General features: G+C 31.1%; 2 protein-coding genes across 2 annotated transcripts; both read right to left on the minus strand.

Moving 5' to 3' along the window:
- Positions 1 to 3,852: 3,852 nt before the first annotated feature.
- LOC118051597 (heat stress transcription factor B-3) lies at positions 3,853 to 5,835 on the minus strand. The gene is made up of 2 exons (XM_035062274.2): positions 5,360 to 5,835; positions 3,853 to 4,614 (listed from the first exon to the last, which is right to left on the minus strand). The coding sequence occupies exons 1-2, from the start codon at positions 5,588 to 5,590 to the stop codon at positions 4,159 to 4,161; spliced, it is 687 nt and encodes a 228-aa protein (XP_034918165.1). The 5' UTR covers positions 5,591 to 5,835; the 3' UTR covers positions 3,853 to 4,158.
- An 8,527-nt stretch (positions 5,836 to 14,362) lies between these two features.
- LOC118051588 (ABC transporter G family member 15) lies at positions 14,363 to 18,793 on the minus strand. Its single transcript, XM_035062262.2, has 8 exons — positions 18,374 to 18,793; positions 17,591 to 17,670; positions 16,821 to 17,282; positions 16,610 to 16,732; positions 16,378 to 16,512; positions 15,624 to 16,178; positions 15,419 to 15,526; positions 14,363 to 14,885 (listed from the first exon to the last, which is right to left on the minus strand). The coding sequence occupies exons 1-8, from the start codon at positions 18,615 to 18,617 to the stop codon at positions 14,529 to 14,531; spliced, it is 2,064 nt and encodes a 687-aa protein (XP_034918153.1). The 5' UTR covers positions 18,618 to 18,793; the 3' UTR covers positions 14,363 to 14,528.
- Positions 18,794 to 21,446: the final 2,653 nt, after the last annotated feature.

The raw sequence follows: 21,446 nt of genomic DNA on the forward strand, positions 1-21,446 counted from the left end.
TATGAGGTGTATATTACGCGTTCTGAGGACATGGAGAGGCAAAGGACTCATATTAATTAACAAAACACTAAAGTAGCCAAACCTACATAACACTATTAATTATAATAATTTCAATTAGTTATGGGAATTCTGTTTTATAGTTTTTTTAGTGTTTGGTTATATACTATTTTTATAGATTTATTTTTTTTCTCGATTTTATCTTTTAATATTAAATATGTTGGAAGTACATTTTCTTAATTTTTTTTTATATGTATTTATCTTGATCTCATAATTTAAATCATAAATTTAACAAGGTAACATAGATTAACTTGAGTTTTTTTTTCTAAAGTTGTTTGTTCTAATTGATTTTTTTTTTTATTTCATCATTAACATTAGGTTAGTTGGAAATTTGAATTCATAATTTTTCTCAATTTATTTTCTATGAGATTATCAAGATATCATGACCCTAGTTACGGGTTTGGTAGGTTAATATAAGTTGATTTTATTTAATTTTTTAGATCATTTTTTAATTGAATATTTTTTTTTAATTGGGCTTCGTAATTTGTTTTATTAGCTTTCATGGAGTTATCCCTGATTTCATAACTAAGGTTATATGTTTGATAAGTTAACCGGAGTTGACTTTATTCTTTTTTTTAATTAAATATTTTTTTTTTCAATTTCACCCTTCAACAACTTAATTTTCTTTTATTATTTAGTTTTTTTCTTTTCAATTTCTTCTTTTAATCTTAGATTGTTTGGAAATTGAGTTTCATAAATTTTTTTTAATTTTTTTTTGAGGAGTTATCCCGGTCTTAAAGATTATTTTTTTTTCTCGATTTCAACCTTAAATATTGAATCTATTGAAAATAGAGCTTCGTAATTCATAATTGATTTTTAAAGTTATCTCGGTCTCATGACCTAGGTAATGTGTTCAATATGTTAGCCATGTTGACTTATGTTGTTTTTTTTGTCCATTTTTAATTGATTTTATTATTTTACCCTTTAACATTGAGATAATTAGTTGGAAACTAAGTTTCATATTTTTTTTATTTGTTTTATGTGTGGTTATCACAATCTCATTACTTGAATTTTGGGTTTGGTGGGTTGATATTGGTTGACTCAAGTAGTTTTGTTTTGTCCTTTTTAACTTTCATTTTTTTCTTTTTAATTTTATCTTTCAACATTAGGATTGATTAGAAACTGACTTTTATAATTTATTTTTTATTTGATTTTTATAGAGTTATCACGGTCTCAAGATAAAATTCATAGATTTGATAGATTAACCTTAATTGATTCAATATATCGTAGTCTCAATATTTAAAAAAAATATATAATCAAATATTTTACCGCATCAATATTTTTAAAAAATATCAGTCAATATACATCATATTTTGAGTTTATGATTAAATATATTTTTTATTAGAAAATACATTATCATGAATGCTTGAACAATTTTTTTATATTAAAAAGAATTTGATTTGACTAGCAGCAAAATATTAGCTAAAGATATGTTCTTCATCGAAAGTGAGAGCACCTTGAATTCACTGTGTGAAAGCAAGAAGCCACTGAATTGGAACTTGGAAATTATTTTGACATTGTTTTCTGCTTGGTTCATGATCTAGAATCAGTGGAGAAAGTTCATGGAGGGGAAAGGGACAAATACCACAAGTAATATATTCTTTTACAGACCCCACATACAAGTAAAGAGAGCGATGTATACCACTTTGTTGAGCAGAACTTCCATAGCTAATTCATAAAATGTACAAGTTTTATATAGGCGACTAGTTAATTCTGTGTTTTTTTTGGCCAGTTGAAATCTCTTAGCCAACTTTAATGTTAATTTGGTGTATTACAATTACTACAGCAATATTTAATATTTCCGATTAGTTTTGGTGACTTATTTGAATGTCGGGTTAGGTCTTTCTTGACAAATTCCATCAGTAATGGAACTGTAATTAGGTAGAATGCAATTGAATTGGCCAACCGCCTAGCTAGGGCTTTCCTAGAAAATATTTTTATCTCTTACTAATGTCCATTTCGTTTTATTTTGTAATTAATTCATTGTCAATGTGCAGCATTTTTCAGGACCAGAAATTAAAATGCTGTAACATTCATGGTTCAAAGTTTGAAGTTGTTGCCGACAAACCATGCCGACAATATCAATTTTTCAAACCATTGCGAGATTTTCTTCCGAAAATTAATTAGCTAATAAGTTTTGTCAAGTTAGTGCTTTGTCCTGTGTCCCTTGTCCCTTGTGGAATCTCCAGTATTGATAGATGTGTTTATTTGAGAGTTTACTACAATTACGTTGTTTTCAGTGAGCGTCAGTTGAAACATTAAATCCGTTTGAATTAGAAAATCTAATAGAAAAAGATTTCTTTCTTTTCAAAACTTTAAATTAAAAAAAAAAAATTGAATGAAAAAGCTAAATTGATTGGTTTAATTTGTTAAAATTGAAGAAGTTTAATTTGAATTAATGGGTCTTAATTATATATATTGGGTTATTTTTAACAAGTTTTCATTTCATGAGTTTTTAATCAATAATAGGTTTTTTTATTTATTTATTTGATTCGGGTTAGTTTCTCTAATTTTTTAAATTTTAATCCGGGATCAAAACTGAAATTTTTTTAATAAATTTGAGAACGCATTCAATTTAGTTAATTTTAAATCAAGTTTTATGAATATTTTAAATAATTTGGTTACTTGATTAGAAATTCTTTTAGTTGATTTTTCAATTACAATACAACGATAAAAGGGAAGGACACTTGTTGAACATTTTTTTTCCCCTCCTGTTTAATATAAGACTTGTATTTTATTAATTTGGTGATGAGAAAAATTTTATCGGCCGTGAACGTTTCTGACCTTCCTTTTCATTTTTTTTTTTGGGAGGTTGTAGTTTTTCAATCTCCCAATAAGACATGTCAAATCAGATGGTAAGACCCACGCAAGTTGCAGCTTTCCTAATTGATTTAATTGGGACGCAATGACATCAATGGAAAATGATTTGTAATCAAACTTTGATCTCTAAGTTTCAGATCATGATAAGCAGCATACAGTCTCAGTTCAGACTGACCTCCGACCATAAAGCTTGCATCTAATTCCAGTTTGCTTATAATGTCGTGAAACTAATCATAATGAGTTGTATAAAATATGAATTTACAGTGAAAAGGAAACATTGCCGGTCTAAATGTCTCGTTCTTATGATGACCAGACCTGGATCCAATTAATAATTTCCTTTCAAGTCAAACATGGATGAAGAATGTGATGAGCTAGCCTCCATTAACAGCTTGTAAGCATATAGCTTCATTCATAGAAAAACATACCACTTCAATTGTATGGCTTTCGGTGAATAGATGAAACTAGATAGGATAAAGTAAAAATGCATGTGCGCTCGCTGAAGAATAGGAGTGTAATCCAATCATATTTTTCAAAAATCTTGAATTATTTTTATGTATTTTTAAATTATTTTGATGTGTTGATATAAAAAAATACAATCCTTACTATTATCCCCAACACCTCTTAAATAAAATAGAGAAAAATGATTTATATGAAGTTGATCGTAACTGGTATGACATTGAAGTTTAATTTAGTGTTTTGGAGCATGATCCAATTATGTTTTTAAAAAAATTTGAATATTTTTGTGTAGTTTTATATTGTTTTGATATATTAATATATAAAAAATATTATTTTGATATATTTTTAAATGAAAAATATTTTTTGAAAAACAATCTTTACTACTATATCCCAAACATCTTTTAAATAAAATAGAGAAGAATGGTTTATACGTTGTTGATGTTAACTGGTTTGGCATTGAAGTTTAATTTAATTGAGTTGAAGATAATTAAGTCGTGTAAGCAAGATAAATGCAGCTAATTAAGAACACCAAATAACAACTGCTTTACCATAGCAAACCATATACTGTATATATTTTACATTTTCAACCAGAAGAGAAACATAAGTATAACTTGAGCCAGTCACGTAGCTAACATAAGGGGGGCTTGAGCCCATTCTAACACCCTTTGAAGTACATGACAATGCACAGATCTTGTTCCTTACTGCTGCCGCAGCAGCAAAATATGTAACTTAAAGCTTTGTCGTATCTAAGCTATCTACTTCGTTTTTTGTGAAGTAGCTGATGACTTTTAGCTATCCTTGATTATTCTACAATACGCACGCGTTTTATATGCACGATTGAGATGGTAAAATGCTTGCACTTTCACTAATCTCTGCTCTCTTTCTCTTCCTCTCCCTGTCTCCCTCGACTTCCAATCTCACACCAAACAACTTCGGCCTCTCATCTTCCTCTTCTTTCTCCAAATGCGCATATTTAGACACTAAATCAAGAAGCTCCTTGCACTTCCTCTTCATGCTAGTGAGCTCAGTGCTCAAGACCCCATTTTCTTTCTTTAGTCGTTTGTTTTCATCAACTAGAGTAGTGTATTCGGATGATGATGAAGTGGATGATGATCTTTGATCTTCTTCAAACTCTTGTGTTGTGACTTGAATTGGTGCAATAGGTTGTTGCTTGCTAGACCATGTTTTTCTTCTACGAATTTGGCATAGTAGCTCTCTTTCACCCTTCCGAAACATGTCATTGCAAAACTCCCACCGGCTTGTTGCAACTTTTCGGAAACCCTATTCATAAAAAATAAAAAAAAATAAAAAACACGAAAGAAACATAGGGAATCTGTTCCTCGACATAAGGAAGGAAAAACAAAACGTGCATAAACAAAATGACAAGCCTTGAAAATCATCTTATTAATTAGGAGATGATGAGTTCCTTTGCTTTAGATCTTTAGAGATTTCTTTTAAGAAAAAAACAAAGAAGAAATTCGAATACGAAAATTAGATGGGAGAAGGTGTTAGTTAATATCATTAAAGTTTAAATAAATTAATAGAAAATTTTCTAGCTCAATCATACTCATGATGGTGCTGTATAACTTTTACTCTATATATATTTTAATCTACCTTTCCTTAACCTCCATCTCTCTATGTCCTACATTTATTCCTTGTTAACCAGTTTGAATATTTGGGCAGCCTAATATGTGTGTGTGTGTGTGTGTGTATAATATATTAAAATATAAATAAGTAAGAACAAGCCATGAAACTTCTGACTAACTCACCGTACTTGGAATTACCAAGCTCTAAAGTCCAAATTTACGAAATTAATTACTTAATTAAAGACCAAGTCACTACAGAGCAGGTTAGGTCAGACAGGACCATTTACCTAGAAAAATATTAAGGAAAAAAAAAAAAAACAAGATGATTCATTAAGAACTAACTAAACCAAAAACAAAAAACAAATTAAAATATATAAAATACCATGCAGATCAATAACAAAAAAAGTTACAAAATCCAATGATTAATCATGTATACATACATAAGTATTGAGTTGCCGGACAAAGCTAGAGAAATTGCTATGCTTGAAGAGCGTTGGTAAGAGATCACGAGCAAACTCTGCCGGTTGCCACACCACAAACCCGGTCCCTTCGTCGTTCCATGATATCACCTCATCGGTAGCCGGATCCTCCAACAACATGTAGGTTTTCAATAAAAATGGTGGTGGGGTTGATTTTCTAACATATTCTAATAAACCCTTGTCATTTGCCATGAAATCTTTCAAAGAAAAAGAAGATAAGAGAAGGAAAAAAAGAAGAGAGAGAGAGAGAGAGAGAGGTTGTTGAAAGATACAAGATTTTTAAGGAGAAGAGGTGGAGAAGAGAAGAAGGGCAGTCAAGAACTCCCAACCCCAACAATAGAAACCCAACACGACTCCACAGTTCATGAGAAATGCAAGGGCTTTTCCCTTCTCTTTTCTCTCTCTTTTCAAGAAGAAGGAAATGGTTGAAACGTATTTTTCAAGGCTAAACTCTTGTTATATATAGGAGGAATAAATCATTAATTATAAGATGGTTTTATACTTTTATAGGGTGACTTTTAGTTCCATGATGTGATCAATATATCATGCACGTCGGTCCAAATTTCACTGTTAAGGATCCATCTTGTGGACCTTAGGATCATATCACTGATTTCTTAGTGGTTACAGTAATCGTTTGACTGGTCAATGAAAGACTGCAACAACAACAACAAAAAAATTCTATTAACGCGGCATATATATATTTTCCAGAAAAACTGAATCTTGTTCACACTTGAGATGGTAAAAAAACTATTTCCTATCTATGTTATGCGCGTCATTTTGTGCAATGACCATGCTAATTATTATTATTGAATGTTTAAAAATAATCAATTTAATTGTTTCCAATTTGTATAAGCCAATAATAATGAATCTTGCTAAATGTTTTTGATTAATTGTGGGTGAGATGGGTTGTGAAGGTTGTGATTGTTTAGTAACTTGGTAAAATAAGACATCAAAGTTCTTCGATCTAGGCGCAAGAATTTTGTATGAATACTTGATTACAACCCTTGTGAAGGGTTGAGATTAGGGGCAAGAGGGTTGTGCTCAATGTTATCATAAAAAAAAAAAAAAGAGTTAATTTTTAAAATTTTATTAGTAAATATATATTTAACATGTTAAATCAGATTAAAATTCAAAAAATATTTTAATTGTGCTATATTATTAATTAATACTTGATTAAAATTATTAATATATAATTAGTTAATATATTATATTTATGATTTAAGTTTAATTATATTTGACTTTATATTGTATATTTTGTGTTGTGTTGTGTTAAGGGTTAAGATTAATTAGGGCAAGAGGGTTGTGCCTAAATTACAAATTATAATCTCCTCGAAGATATATAATAATAATAATAATAATATTTTAGTTCCTTTAGGTGAGATGAGACTTTCCACATTCTTTATTCTCCTAGTTGGATTTCTGTCATTTGTGGGTTTCGTTATCCTAATCAATAAAGCATGATCTATATGGTTCCCCTTGTGGAATTTTCTCAGGGAAAGAAGTGACCTTTTTCTGACTTTTTGGGTTACTATTTCTTATCTAAAATTTGCTACATGGGAGATGTCAACGTTGCACCCAAGCGCTGCCCTCAAGATGCTTGTTTGCCATTTAATTAGGTTAAATTTTACGAGTTCATCAAGTTATATTGCTAAATGATTGTTTTTTAAATATATTGATTTCATTGGATATATAAATATATATTATATTTGGGTTTTTTTTATTGAAAAAAATATAATTATATTTCTTGAGTTTATTCTTTTTATTTACAAGAAGGTTGTTTTAAATAGTAAATATATATATTTGTTCTTCATAGCATCCTGTTACTTCAATTTAAAAAAAGATATAATATTAATTTGAATATATACAACTTATCTAATTAACATGATTTACAGGAAATCAACTTCGTGTAATGAGAAAAAAAAAAAAAAAAAAACTTATAATGCCCTTCTCTCTTATAGCTTGATTAACAAAATCAATAACAATGTATTTCCTTCATTTTATTCTGAATTTAAATTATTAAGAGGAGATTCGAATATGGAATTCATTCCCTTGCATTACCCAAGATTGGCGCCTGCATAAACGCGCCAGGGTGCGAGAATGGAAAAAAGCGTATTGATAAAGAAAAGTGGAAATTCAAGGCATTTGGACATATAAGAAGGTTCTTATTTTGATTGGGAGGGCTGAGCTTTCTTGATTTGATCAAAAGAATATATATATATATATATATATATATATATATATATATATATATATATATATATATATAATTTTATTTCTTAATTCTGTCCTTCAAGGCTTCAAAAAAGAAAAAAAAAATGGCGACTAAAACTGTGTGCTAGTTTGGTCACGCAATACCCTCACCAACCACAGCTATTCCTTTCCCATTTGCTCACCTCTGTGAACTGTGCCCTTGCATATCTGGCATCGAGCGGGGGCTGAACTAGGAGGGACTGTCAGGGGCTCATGCAAGTAATTTTTTTTCAGTCCCCTCTTTTAATAAATTTAATTTTTATCTTAAAAATAAATAATAATAATAATTTGAATCTTCCAAACTAAAATTTCTAGCTCCATCGCGGCTCTAGAGTCCAGACAATGTTCAGGATGGATTGCTGCGTTGACCCTTTGGGATCAATATTTACAAATTTTCTTTACTGTACCTTAAGAAAACAGGGGGCATGTGTTTCTAGATGTTTTTATTTTTCTTTTTAGAGAATTATGGTTCTGGAGACATTTGTCATTTGATGATCGGTAATTTATACGCGGAAGAATTGTTTTTTTAATCATAGAATATACGAGAATTATTGATTATGGTTCAAAAAATAAAAATAGGATAGAATTGTTGATTTTGGCCTGTTGGATTTTATGCATTATTCATTGATTTATATATGTTACAACGGCAATAATTTCTTTTTCTTAAATTATTATGGCTCAACCTCTGAAAAAAGAAAATCTGTTCTTTTTTTTTTTAATAATAAAGGTTTTATCTCTCGTATTTAGGATAATAATGTCAGTTAGCTTTATAACATGAATTAATTAATACAACAATGAAGCATGCAACTTTTCACGAGAGATTAATTATTTTTAGTTTGGTTTAATTTTTATTTATAAAAATAATTAAATTAAAATTTTGTAAAATAGATATAAAAAACTAACCAAATTATTTTAGTTCAATTTAATTTGATTCAATTCGGTTTGATTTGGTTATTTTATATTGAAAATTAAAAATTATATTTTTTTAGGTTTTTTTTTTTGGACTTTCTAATAGTTCTTTTTTGTCTGGTTTGATTTTTCAGTTCAGTTCAGTTTAATTTATTTCTAACTAAATCGGATTTGGTTCGGTTTTTTAATTTCAGACATATAAAATCAAAACTGAATTGAACTAAATTTTTTTAAAATATTTTAATTAGTTTTTTTTTTTTATGGTTTGATTTTTTTTAATTATTTTTTTTAAATTTTTTTGGTTTAATTAATTTGTTGGTTTTTTTCTGATCCTTACTTTTCACCACAAATACTTGCACTTCTCACCTGCTGGACCTTGGCATGAACACTTCCAAGCAAGTCGGCCAATAAAAGTTAACCTTGCACCAACATTCCGCACACCACATTTGAAAATAAGTGGTGATTATAGGCAATATTATCAATGCCATAATGATAATTTCTCATCATGGATGAGTGCCATGTTTTAGTTTCCGACTAGATGGGAACCACCCAATGGCTCAAACTGAAATTTTTTTAATGTTAAAAAATAATATTGAGACAATGCTAATATGTTTTGAAAAATTAAAAAAAAAATTCAATTTGGAATGACCGGTTTAAATCACCATGACCTAAAAAAAACAAATGCCAAGAAAGAAAAAATTACAAAACTCAATTATAATACAGCGCAAAGCAAAAGGTGTTAGCATTTCAAATATGTGATCCGGATCAAGAAGTCGGGATAATCTCCTAGAAAATAAATAAATAAATAAAATGATGATGCTCAATTTCTAACAATCCAAATGTAGAAGGATAAATTCGAAAACAAAAAAATCAATCAACAAAAAAACCTTAAAAAACATTAAAAAAAAAACCCAACAAAGTTGTGTAAGTCAGCCAAAGCTCATGAGTCGGGTAAGTCAACCAAACCCTGTGAGCCGAATCATGAAAAAGAAATAACCTAATGAAAGATAGAATGAGAAAAATTATAAATCTCAATTGTCAAACAAACTAAACATTAAAGGAAAAATAAAAAAAAAATATTCAATCTTAAAAAAATGACTCGAAAAAAGTTCTAAATCAATCTAAGCTAACCAACTTGACTCACAATTTAAGTTAGGAGAATAAAATAACCCATAAAAAAAAAAAGCAAAGAAAATTACAAAGCTTAATTTTCAAATTATCCTATGTTGAAAGATGAAATTGAAAAAGAAAACTAGTGTAGTAAAAGGATTCTAAAAACAAACCAATATCAACCCAAGTTAACCTCTCAAATTGGTAACCCGAGTCATAAGACCAAGATTATTCTATTGAGAAAAACCATCGAGTTAAATTCTCAATCAACCCAATATTAAAAGAATGAAATTAAAAAATAAAATAAAAAAGAACCCAATGCAAAAATAACAATAAAAAAAATTAAGACTCATATTTTAAATAAAAACAAAATGACTGGACAACTTGAAATTTTGGATAAGCTAGCACAAATCCTAATAAGAGGAGAGAGAGAGAGAGAGAGAGAGAAAAAAAAAAAAAAAAAAGAGGAAAAAAACAATGTTTTTAGATCCTCATTGCCGCCCCTACACCTACACGTGCCACCTCTCTCGAACCACCTCATCGATCGTGCCGCTTCCAACACCATTGAGGAAGCCATCTTTTGATTGATGGAGGAAGCCATATATGCTGCTAGAATGTATTGGGCTTCATTCATACGCTAGCTGAAATCTTCCCTGTTTTTCATAAAAGTGACAACATTTTTTTGCTTATAACATTAGTTGAAAGCCTTTTTATAAGCAAACCCTCATAGTTTAAACAAGGTACAATTAATCTAGTTATCATTAAAAAAAAAAAAACTATAAACTAAACAAGGATTACTAATTATAACTCCTAAACAGAGTCTAACAAATTAAAAGAATTATACTTAATATCTCTTAACATAGACCAAACTTAAGCTCTAGAGTACTAAAAATGCAAATAACAAAGAGAGAAAAGGACCCAAGAAATTTCTAAATCTATTTTCATCCATCCAAGTCACCTTTTTACAAGACTAGAGATCAAAAAATTAATTATTTATAATTCATAAATGTTTATTAATTATAAAGAATGTTTATATCATGAAAGATTTCATGAATGTTCATGGTTCATAAATTAATCATAAACATATTCATTTTTTTTCACATAATTAATGTATTACTTTATTTACTAAGACAATTTAGATATTAAAACAAATTACTAATTAAACATGAACTCAATAGAAAAATATTTTTTATTAACTAAAATTATGTTCAAATTCATAAGCCCACAAGTCCACTATCCCATGAACAAAGTTATTTTGAATTTAAAACTTTTGCTATCTAAAAGTTTATTAAGAATAATTTTTCATTTATCTTTAATTCATTTATATAAAAATATAATAATATTTCATATTAAAATATTCATGTTGAATTAGAAAGCCCCGACGCAATTTCAACCTCAAATATGAGTTGCTTACTGTTAATTTGGACTTTAAAAAAAGTCCATTGCATGCTTTTATAAAATCAATTCTAACAAATTGTTCATGTGTTTTAAAACTGGGATTTCTGTGAATGATAGGGTAGAACTAACATATTCTTAACAATAAATTCCAAAGAAATAGAGGTACATATTCATTACCATCAACAATTTTATTGTTCATCGAAAACATTGCCCCGTGCGAAGCAGGGTTTAAAAACTGGTAATTAATATCTAATGTATAAATTAATGCTAGTTTATATAATTATTTTCTAGTTAGAATTACCGTTGCTATTCCAAAATAACCTATCTTGAAAAATATTTTAAAGTCCATTGGCTTTGGGGCAGGAGCTGCTGCGGTGGCCATCCCAACAATTTCTAGAACTTCTTAATTTAAAAAAAATTCTTGACTAAAAAAGTTGACTATCCCAGCAATTTCAAACATTAGATTAGATATTTGGTTACGAATTAATTTTAAATAATTATATTAAGTCAAAAACTTGTTATACCAAATATTGTCAACAGATTTTTTTTTTTTTAAAGTTATCCCCTCACAACAAGTTATCGAAGGAGATGGGAAATGATAGAAAAAGATTAAAAAAACCATATACGTGTAATACCTGGCATCTTCCTTAATTCCCCACTAATTAAACTACTACGAAGATGATGATATACTACCATACGAGTAGATTAATTTAAAACTAACATCCAAAGAAATGAGATTCTTCAAATTTTAAACAAATGATTTAATAAATCCTTTCTCTTACCATGGAATTGAAACTTCATATATTAAAATTAATTTTCTCTTGTAATTAATTAAGTCTTCAAACATAAAATAATGCATTTTTGAGAAACTGTTTTCTCGCTACCTATTCAAAATTAAACCTTAAATAATAACATGGAACCATGCTTAAAGAAATCTAAATGAAAGATTTTGATGATGCCAGCGAAGAAAATAAGTTGAGAGATTTTTTGAGTGAGAAAGAGAGGAAGCTCGGTTGAGCTTAATGAAGAGGGTTCAGTTGGGTCTGCTTGGAGGAGGGCTTGGCTAGGGTTTCTTATAGGAGGGTTCGGTTGGCCCCATCATTTCTCTCCCCTCTCTAAGCCTCGGTTGGGCCTTATAATGTTTTTTTTGTTTCAGTCATTTTGGTAATAGTGGGTATACTGTTCTCTTGGAAGCGATTAGATGCATACATTAGTAGCATAGAATGGGAACTCATCAACTTAACCTGTGGATTGATTTGAAAAAAAATCATTTTTCAATTGGGACATCCAATAAAACTTTCTTGATTTAAAAATTTTGATTAGATCTTTTATTAATTTTTTTTTTAATTTCTTGACCCATTCCATTTGCTCTAGTTAATTTTCAATCCATGTATGACTTTTTAGTCTTGTAAAGTTTCTAACCAAAAATCATAGTTGATAAACATATCCAAAAAATCTAGACCTTTGAAAAACAAAACCTAGTTAACCCAATAAAACATGAGCAAACTTCAGTTGGGTCAAAAAAAAAAAAGTTTTTTAAAAATAATTATCCTAAAAGGGGTATTTTTGTATTTTTATTTTTCTAAATACTAAATTGACAAATATACCATTGGAATAAAAAAAATAAAACATTTATTTAGGGGTCTTTTGGTCTTTTCACTTTCAGTTCTTTTGTAATTAATAATAGGTCCATCAAAGCCATTTTTATCTTTTAATAAGGATTAAATATTAATAATAAAAGGTCAATGCCCACATCTTTTTGGTAGCACGTGCGACACCCCATGATTGTTTTGCTCCTTTTTTTTTTTTTAATGGAATGGATTTCCTATTGGTGGTATAAAATGCCCTTTCTCCATGTTGTTGGAAACACAATAACTTTCTCTTTTTTTCGGTGAGACGTGTGTCTGTTGAGATAAAGTGATTTGTCGCTAGTTGTCCCATTTCTTTCTTCTCTATCATTCCTTGAAAATTATAGATTGGTCATTTTTGTTTTTAATATTTCAACTTCAATCCTTATTCTTTTGATTTTTATTTTGTTCTTGGCTCTTTTGTAAAAGTTTAACTATTTCCAATTTAGTCTCTTGATTCCAATTTATCATGCATTTTTTTTTTCAATTTGATCCTTATTTTTTTGATTTCTTTTTTTATTTGTCTTATTTGTAAAAGTTTTATTGGTTTTTAATTTCATTCTTTAATCCAAGTTTATGATGAATTATTGTTTCTGATTTGGTTCTCATTCTTTTGAATTTTTTTTTTTCTGTTTGTTAATGTTATTTTTCTTTTTAATTTAACTCTCAAATAGAAAAAAAATTTTAGATCCCTTCTAATTTATATTTTGATTTTGATTTTCACCTTGATTATTTTAATTGCTATTTTTTTAAAAAAAAATTTGTGTGATTGATTTTTTCTAATTTATTCTTCAAAGTTTGATTTGTTGAGGATTGAGTTTCGTGGTTTTTCCATGTATACTTCTTCCAGTCTAATGACTCAGGTCACAAACCTGAAAAGATAACATGATTCAACATTTTTGTTTTTATCTATTTTTTTTATTTCATCGTTCAAGATTTCTTTTCTTTTCTTTTTTTAAAAAAGAAATTAACTTCATTGTTTTCTTGAATTTATTTTCTATTAAATTATCACAATCTTATAACCTAGGCTACGAGTTTTTCAAGTTAACTTGGAATGACTTGTCCTATATTACTCATGTTACATGTCTATCATGTTACTCTAGATTGACTCAGGCTCCCCCGCCCCCATTTTATCCAACTTCTTTGTACTTTTAATGGTTTTTTTTTTTTTTCTAGACAATCATGATTTTTATTAAATATGCATGTTAACCTTGGTTATTATGCAAGTTACATGAATATCACGATAACTCAGGTTTACTTGGACTAACTCAGGTTTACTTGTACTAGTTTCATCTCTTTTAACAAGAAAAAAAACACAAACTCATGGCATAGCATGAGCCCACGTCCAGTAATTATCTTAGTTCGAGCATTTTTAATTTGTCGATTTAGGTCCTTATGGCTTAGGAAAACCATGCATACATTTTTAGCTTGTTAGGTAAAAAGATATGCTTCCTTTTTTGACTTTGTGGATTCTAGCTAATATCTAAAAAAATTTATTAAAATTTTCTTAATACATTTAAACCAATACGGAGGATGCATCTTGAAAACATTTGAAAAGGGGATTTAATCTCAGTTAAGATACAAGATAGCTCGAGGATACAACTTAACGTAAAACAAAAAATACATAAGCTTTAAGCCATTTGAAGAAGTTAATGAATCTAATCGAACATGATTAAAGATGAAAATTCAACTATGAAAATTATATGTTTAGAACACTAAAAATCGCGTTAACTCTTCAAGTTTGAGTACTTTACTAGATAATTCAGTTGAACTAGCTTCAGCAAGTCCCACTAGTAAACACAACTAAAATAAAATCTTGAAGACATGTATACAAGCTAAGACAAAGGAGATGCAAGACCCTCCTGAGCAGATAATGGATGGGGAGGTTGGTTTCTCCTTGAGGAGCCATATTTTTCCTTCCTGAACGAAGGTCTCAAGGCAAGGGCTTTCAAAGTTCTTTTCGCGCAAAACCTTCTCAGCAGCAACACTAATCTCTGTTTGTATTTTAGGATTGATAAAAATAATAGTTTGTGACAAAGTAACAACAGCAAGAGAGCAGACAAATCCCACCACTTCGAATAGCTCACACGAACACCAAAAAAATCATGGAGGATTTGCTTGCCTTGGATTTTAGGCTCTCCTTGAACGAAAGGTTCGAACTCAAGCCCAAGCATGTCATTTTTGTATTGACCCTGTTTCCAATTGGCATTATAAATGTATTACATGTCAATAGTTTGGCAATACAAATCAATGCACACAGCAGAACGTGCGAGATTATCTGAAACTTCTATGTAAGTCTATGGGTTAGAAGGTTGCAAAGGGAAGAATTGACATGCAAAATTGCTTTTTAAGTGTTAGAAAATAATATAAATTATATTCTTGGATCTCATATAACAACTTAAGCTATTGGATTGAGATGGTTTTTTGATATAATATCAGAACCTTAATGACCAAGCGTTCACGAGTTCAAATCTCACCATCCCCATTTATTTGATAAAAAAATTAAGCACAAGATAACGTTGGCCCGTGCAAATTTCAAGCCCAAAGAGCTTTCACTTGAGATGGTGTATTAGAGAATAATATAAATCGTATTCTAGGACCTCACCTAACAGATTAAGCTATTGGATTGAGATGGTTCTTTGATATTAAGTGAGGCAATACCGATGTGAGCAGTGTTGAAGTTCATAGCTAGATAGACTTGGAAACTGAACTGGAAAGAATTTACCTGAACAGCCCATGCAGTGAAACTGATATAGGCCATTGGGTAGCGCCAGAAGAACTTGGGAAGATCAGGCAGTGGCCTATAGAGTCCAGATGCTATCGTCAAGAGCATCTACGTTGGCAGATAAATCATATAATCTATCAGCTTCCTTTAGAGCTACCATAAAAATAATGAGAATTGAGAAACGGTGGCTAAGAATTTTGCTTACAACTGCAAAAGCTGAAACTCCTATACCCATCAGAAAGTTCGGGACAAGCAGCGCAACGATCATTGCCACACTTTCCATAGTGGCAAAGCAGAGGAAGAAATTCATACAGAGATAGCAATAGTGGGAAAATCCCAGGTGGAATCTCACCATGTAAAATACTATTGTACCAGAAGAAAGAGACATGATCACTAAGAAAATGAACGATGCGAAGAAGTTAGAAAGCATAAACACAGCCTCTCCATAGTGCCCGTTGAGTAATTCATGGTAGGATACCTTCCATTCTTCTAAAAAAGAGGGTAATCCTCCAACAGACAAGCAAATCAAGAAGTCATAAACGTATGTGTAGCATTTTGCTCTTGTGACGAATGCGGAGTTTGACAGGCCAATATCGAAGTACATGATTCCAGCACCTAGTGATATTAGAATATAGAATAAGGTCCGTACCCAAAAATACCCCAAGTCTCTAATCATGTTCACGAAGGAACGAGTAGTCAGTGTGTAGAGCTGCTTCCACCAATTGTTTCTGCTCTCAATCAATCCACTCATAAGCTCTTCCTACAATCAGCTAATTTCTGATTAGTCAAAGGGGTTACATTTCTTGATTCTATGGAAGAGTGGTGTTCTTTTGAAGGTTTATTTAGCGACAAGTCGCAAGACTCGGAACAGCTCGTGCTGAAGAGGTTTATTGCAGCCAAAGATTATAAGATAAGATAATCAAGAATGAAGTCAGGTATCTTGAGTGTAAATTACTTACATTAATGAGTGCAATTTGTCGGATTTTTTTTCTTGTGTTTATGGAATACTCAGAACTCCTGTATTTTTCAATAAGCTTTGCTTTGATGTCTTCTGTAGTAAAACTTGTTTCAAAATTTGCTGGCACTGAGACTGCCTGCATTATTACACAAGGATCAATTAACAAAAAGGTAGGCTGGAAAGGAAACAGAACAAGCTGTTTACAGAAGAAGAAAGCATGCATGACTACGAACAGAATCTCTCAGCGATCGCAGCAGAGTTGAGGCCATCTTGTCAAAGTCTGAATTTATACATCGAAGGAAGTGATCTGAAGGATTTCTTCTTGTCGGACAAGGAAATCCTGCTTCAGCAAAGAACTGCATGATGACAAGATTATAAAATTAGCACTCAATCACTCATTTTAACAGTTTCTGCCGTTTCTATCCATCATCAAATCCTACTTACCTTAACAGCTAGCTTTGCTTCTCCAAAATAGATGGTCTCTCCACTTGAGAGGAGGCACAGGTCATCAAACAAATCAAAGATATAACTACTTGGTTGGTGAATAGAGCAGACAACTATTCTTCCATCAAGAGCAATATTCTTTAGAGCTTGAATGACAAATAATGCTGAAGCACTATCTAGTCCACTGGTGGGTTCATCAAGAAACAAGACATAAGGCTGTGTTAATATTTCAAGACCAATGCTTAGTCGCCTCTTTTCCCCACCGCTTAAGCCTCTCAAATGCCAGTTCCCAACCTTATTGTCAGCACAATCCTGAAGCCCCATCTTCATGATTGTGTTTTCTATTACAGAATTGATTTCATCTTTGGTCGTTGTACTAGGTAGCCTCAAATGAGCAGAGTACGTGAGAGTTTCCTTGACAGTGAGAGTTCCAAAGAGGAAATCTTCTTGAGTAGTATAAGACTGCAAGTTTAGAACGATCGTAAACGAAGAAAAAATATAAAGCATAAGAAAAAATATGGGGGGGAAAGTATTGAAAAAGAGGACAAATTTAAACTACTAAAACAAACAAGGGCTTTTATGAATTTTCTTTGAAAAAAGCAAGGCTGCCAATTGGCCTCTTCTCTAATGAAAATTTGCCTTTGTGCTCAATGGTTATGCTAATTCTCTAATGAAAACAGTGCTTTTAACCCTGTAAAGATTGTTTGTTTTGCCAACAAAGATCATAAATATAGAAAATTCATATTGATGATTGACATAATAACGCTTACAATACTTCCGTTGCCGATCTTCCTCTGCTTCCCATTCAACAAAACATTGCCTGACATTATTACATTTGACGACAGCCTCCCTGTGTTGAGGTCAAGAAAATCAAAGGTCATTTCCTCTCAGTTATTCAACTATTAAAATAACAACAACCTAAAAAAAGGAAAAATATGCATATAATTAAATTTAAAACTTCTCATATAAAAAAAAAAAATATAGTTAATATAATCTTAGGATAATTTGCAATTAGTTTATAGTTATATTATTTTTCATGCAGTTTTTTTTCTTTGAAATCTGAAATATTAGTACTTTAGAACTCGTTTTATACACTTGGCTTGAGAGGGCAATAAAGAAAGAAAAGAAAAATGGCTAAAGTTGCTATAACCTACCCCCCTGCCAACAGAGTCAGGCAAAAAAATTATAATTGAGAGGTCGAAAAAAAAAAAAAAAACTTTCATATCTCCTAGAGCTGTTTTTCTCTTCAGCTGTGCAAGCCACCCAAAAACAGGGTAAGAAGATAAATTAGAATTAAACAGAAGAAGCAAGAGGTAGCGGCGAGGGGATGTAGCTCAGATGGTAGAGCGCTCTACCTTTTACTTTTTTGCTTGATTATGAAAGCGTAAAGCTCGTAATTTGTTAGTATATCTTCTCGAAAAGATACATAATTAGAAAACATGCTATAGATCACTAATTAATCTTTCTATTATAACTTAAGGAGGATTTTACAAAGCAAATATTAAAACTTAATGAGAAGCATGCATGCATGGAGGGAGGAGTGGGGGAGGCACCAGCTAGTGCATCAAGCAAGGTGGATTTTCCTGAGCCAGAAGGACCCATAATAGCCATGATCCGATCTGGTAGAGCATAACCACTTAGCCGATTTAGCAACTTCCTAGTTTCACCTTTTCCTAAGTTCTTAGCCACCACTGCCGTCACATCTTCCCATACCAGATATATTTCTTTGTTTTCTCTCATCACAGTACTCCTGGACTCCGACTGCTCTTCATTCTCAATACTCTCTTCTACCTTCATCTCTATCAATAGACATTAATGTTGTTCATAGCCAGTTTGAGGCTGTGCATTTTTACATGTGCAAAGCACTGGCCCTTATATTCAAAAGTCCCTAAAAAGCGAATATATAAATTAATCAATATCCAGCCGTCTGTTACAGTAATAAATCTAATTTTCTGAAAGACAAAAAACTGCTAGCAGATGAAGACCAACGTGGAGTAAGAGACATAGGAGTAAAGAGAGTCCAGTACAATTGTCAGGGTCCCTTTGAATTAATTTGTAGTACTATATACCCTACTGAAGAAAAGAAGACTCGGAAAGAATGACAGAGAAAGATTGTATTATATTATATTCTTCTGTATTACATTCCATCACATATATATATACACAAAGTGCATTGATTACAAGAATATTTCTAATTACATCCCTGATATTTCTCCTAAGAATAATGCTGAAATCAACTCATAAAAGGAATAAAAATCATGACAGAAAAGGGAAGAAGGATCATATCAGATCATATAGATATATATGCCAATACTCCCCCTCAAGCTGGATCAAGAAGATTGATTGATCCCAGCTTGGAAAGCAGTAATTGAAAGCGGGCAGAGGGCAAGGCTTTGGTGAATAAGTCTGCAAGTTGATCCTCGCTCCTAGTATATTGAGTAACAATCATCTGCGACTGAACTTGTTCCCTAACATAATGACAATCAACTTCGATATGTTTGGTTCGTTCATGAAATACTGGATTGGAAGCAATATGCATTGCGGCTTGATTATCGCAGCAAAGGGACATAGGTTGAGGGTGAAAAACACCTAAATCAGTTAACAATGCTTTCAACCATATAAGTTCAGATGCAGTGGAAGCCATGGCGCGACATTCAGCTTCAGCGCTTGAACGGGCAACGAGTGATTGTTTCTTACTTTTCCATTAAACTAGATTTCCTCCAACAAAGATACAATACCCCGTAGTAGATTTGCGATCAAGAGTATTTCCTGCCCAATCTGCATCAGTGTAACCAAGTATCTGTGTGTGACCATGATTTTGCATAAGAATTCCACGTCCAATAGTGCCCTTGAGATATCACAAAATTCGTTTTACGATCATCATATGAGCTGCAGTAGGTGAGTGCATGAATTGACTGACAATACTAACCGAAAGACTCAGATCAGGTCAGGTGATGGTAAGATAGATAAGTTTCCCACCAATTTCTGATAAAGCTGAGGTTGATCAAAAAGGTCCCCATCCAAAGTCAGCTGAAGTTTGCTATCCAGAGGTGTCTTTGCAGGTTTGCAGTCAAGCATGTCAGCTTCACGCAACAAGTCCAACACATATTTGCGTTGATTCAAAAACAATCCTTTATGAGAAGTAGCCATCTCTATGCCAAGAAAATATTTAAGAACGCCAAGGTCCTTAATAGAAAATCGCTGATGAAGAATGCTCTTAAGACTGGCAATAGCTGCATCAGGAGTAGCAATACTTTTGTCAATAAATTCGATTCTTAATCTTCCACCAAGCGCTAATGACACAGCTCTTGACCAAGGGAGATAATTGAACTCATTCAATTGAACAGAACACAGACGTTGATTTGAATTTATATCAGGAATATTCAAATCAGAATAAGGGCGTCGGTTGAATGACGAAGGAGCAATAGAACCTCCCATATTCTCCAATCCGCGAGAAGCCATCTAAACAATTACTATATGAGACTGGCTGAATGAACCAGCTTTGATACCATGAAGAAAAGAAGACTCGAAAAGATTAACAGAGAAAGATTGTATTATATTATATTCTTCTGTATTACATTCCATCACACATATATACACAAAGTGCATTGATTACAAGAATATTTCTAATTACATCCCTGATATTTCTCCTAAGAATAATGCTGAAATCAACTCATAAAAGGAATAAGAATCATGACAGAAAAGGGAAGAAGGATCATATCAGATCATATAGATATATCTGCCAATACCTACTTTGAATGAAAATAGTCTTGAATATGCACCTAAGAGTAGATTTAAAGATTGTTTTAAATTTTGGAGAGTAATTTAATTGATTAGATTTTAGATTTATGTTTTTAAAATTACTAAATTGAGTGTCACAAATTTCAAGAATTATTAAAGGTTTATATAGTTATTAACTTCAGAGCTTCTAAGATTAGTCATGGAACATGTAAGCTGGCCCCAGACATTCACGTTACTCTAAAAAAAATCTTATTTTAAGAAAATCTCAAAACTAATGGTTGTTAACATGTATCTTAGGAATCCATTTATAATTTTTTTTTTCTTTAAGAACACTTAACATTCACGATACCCAACATTATTTTATTAAAACGAAGGAAAAAAAACTGGTAACAATTGCAAATACTAGGAGTTGAGTTTTGGGTGTTGCACTAGCCCAACGCATTCCCTTGTCTTGTAAAGGAATTGGCAAAAATCGATACATGACTTCCACAGACCGGTTAAAAAGAATTGATGATTGAAAAGAAAAAAAAAAAAAACACACACACACACACGATACACAGTGTTTTTGCTGATATGCTAAAACACATAAAAAATACCACACACCTTAGATTTTGTTAATAGTCTCCTGTCTATTTGAAAATATAGTTGGAGTTGATTTTTAAATTATTTTTTATTTAAAAATATATCAAAATAATATATTTTTTATTTTTTAAAAATTAATGCTTTAAAATGATCTAAGAATATTAAAATAATATTAATTTAAAATAAAATAAAAATATAAAATACTTTTAACTTTTTAAAATGTAAAAGCAAACTGTGACCACTATCCCAACTAGAACTCAATAAATGTACCCCTAACAAGTAATAAATACGATGGGAACTCTA

This window comes from Populus alba, chromosome 16 (assembly GCF_005239225.2).
Source record: "Populus alba chromosome 16, ASM523922v2, whole genome shotgun sequence".
Classification (NCBI taxonomy): Eukaryota; Viridiplantae; Streptophyta; class Magnoliopsida; order Malpighiales; family Salicaceae; genus Populus; species Populus alba.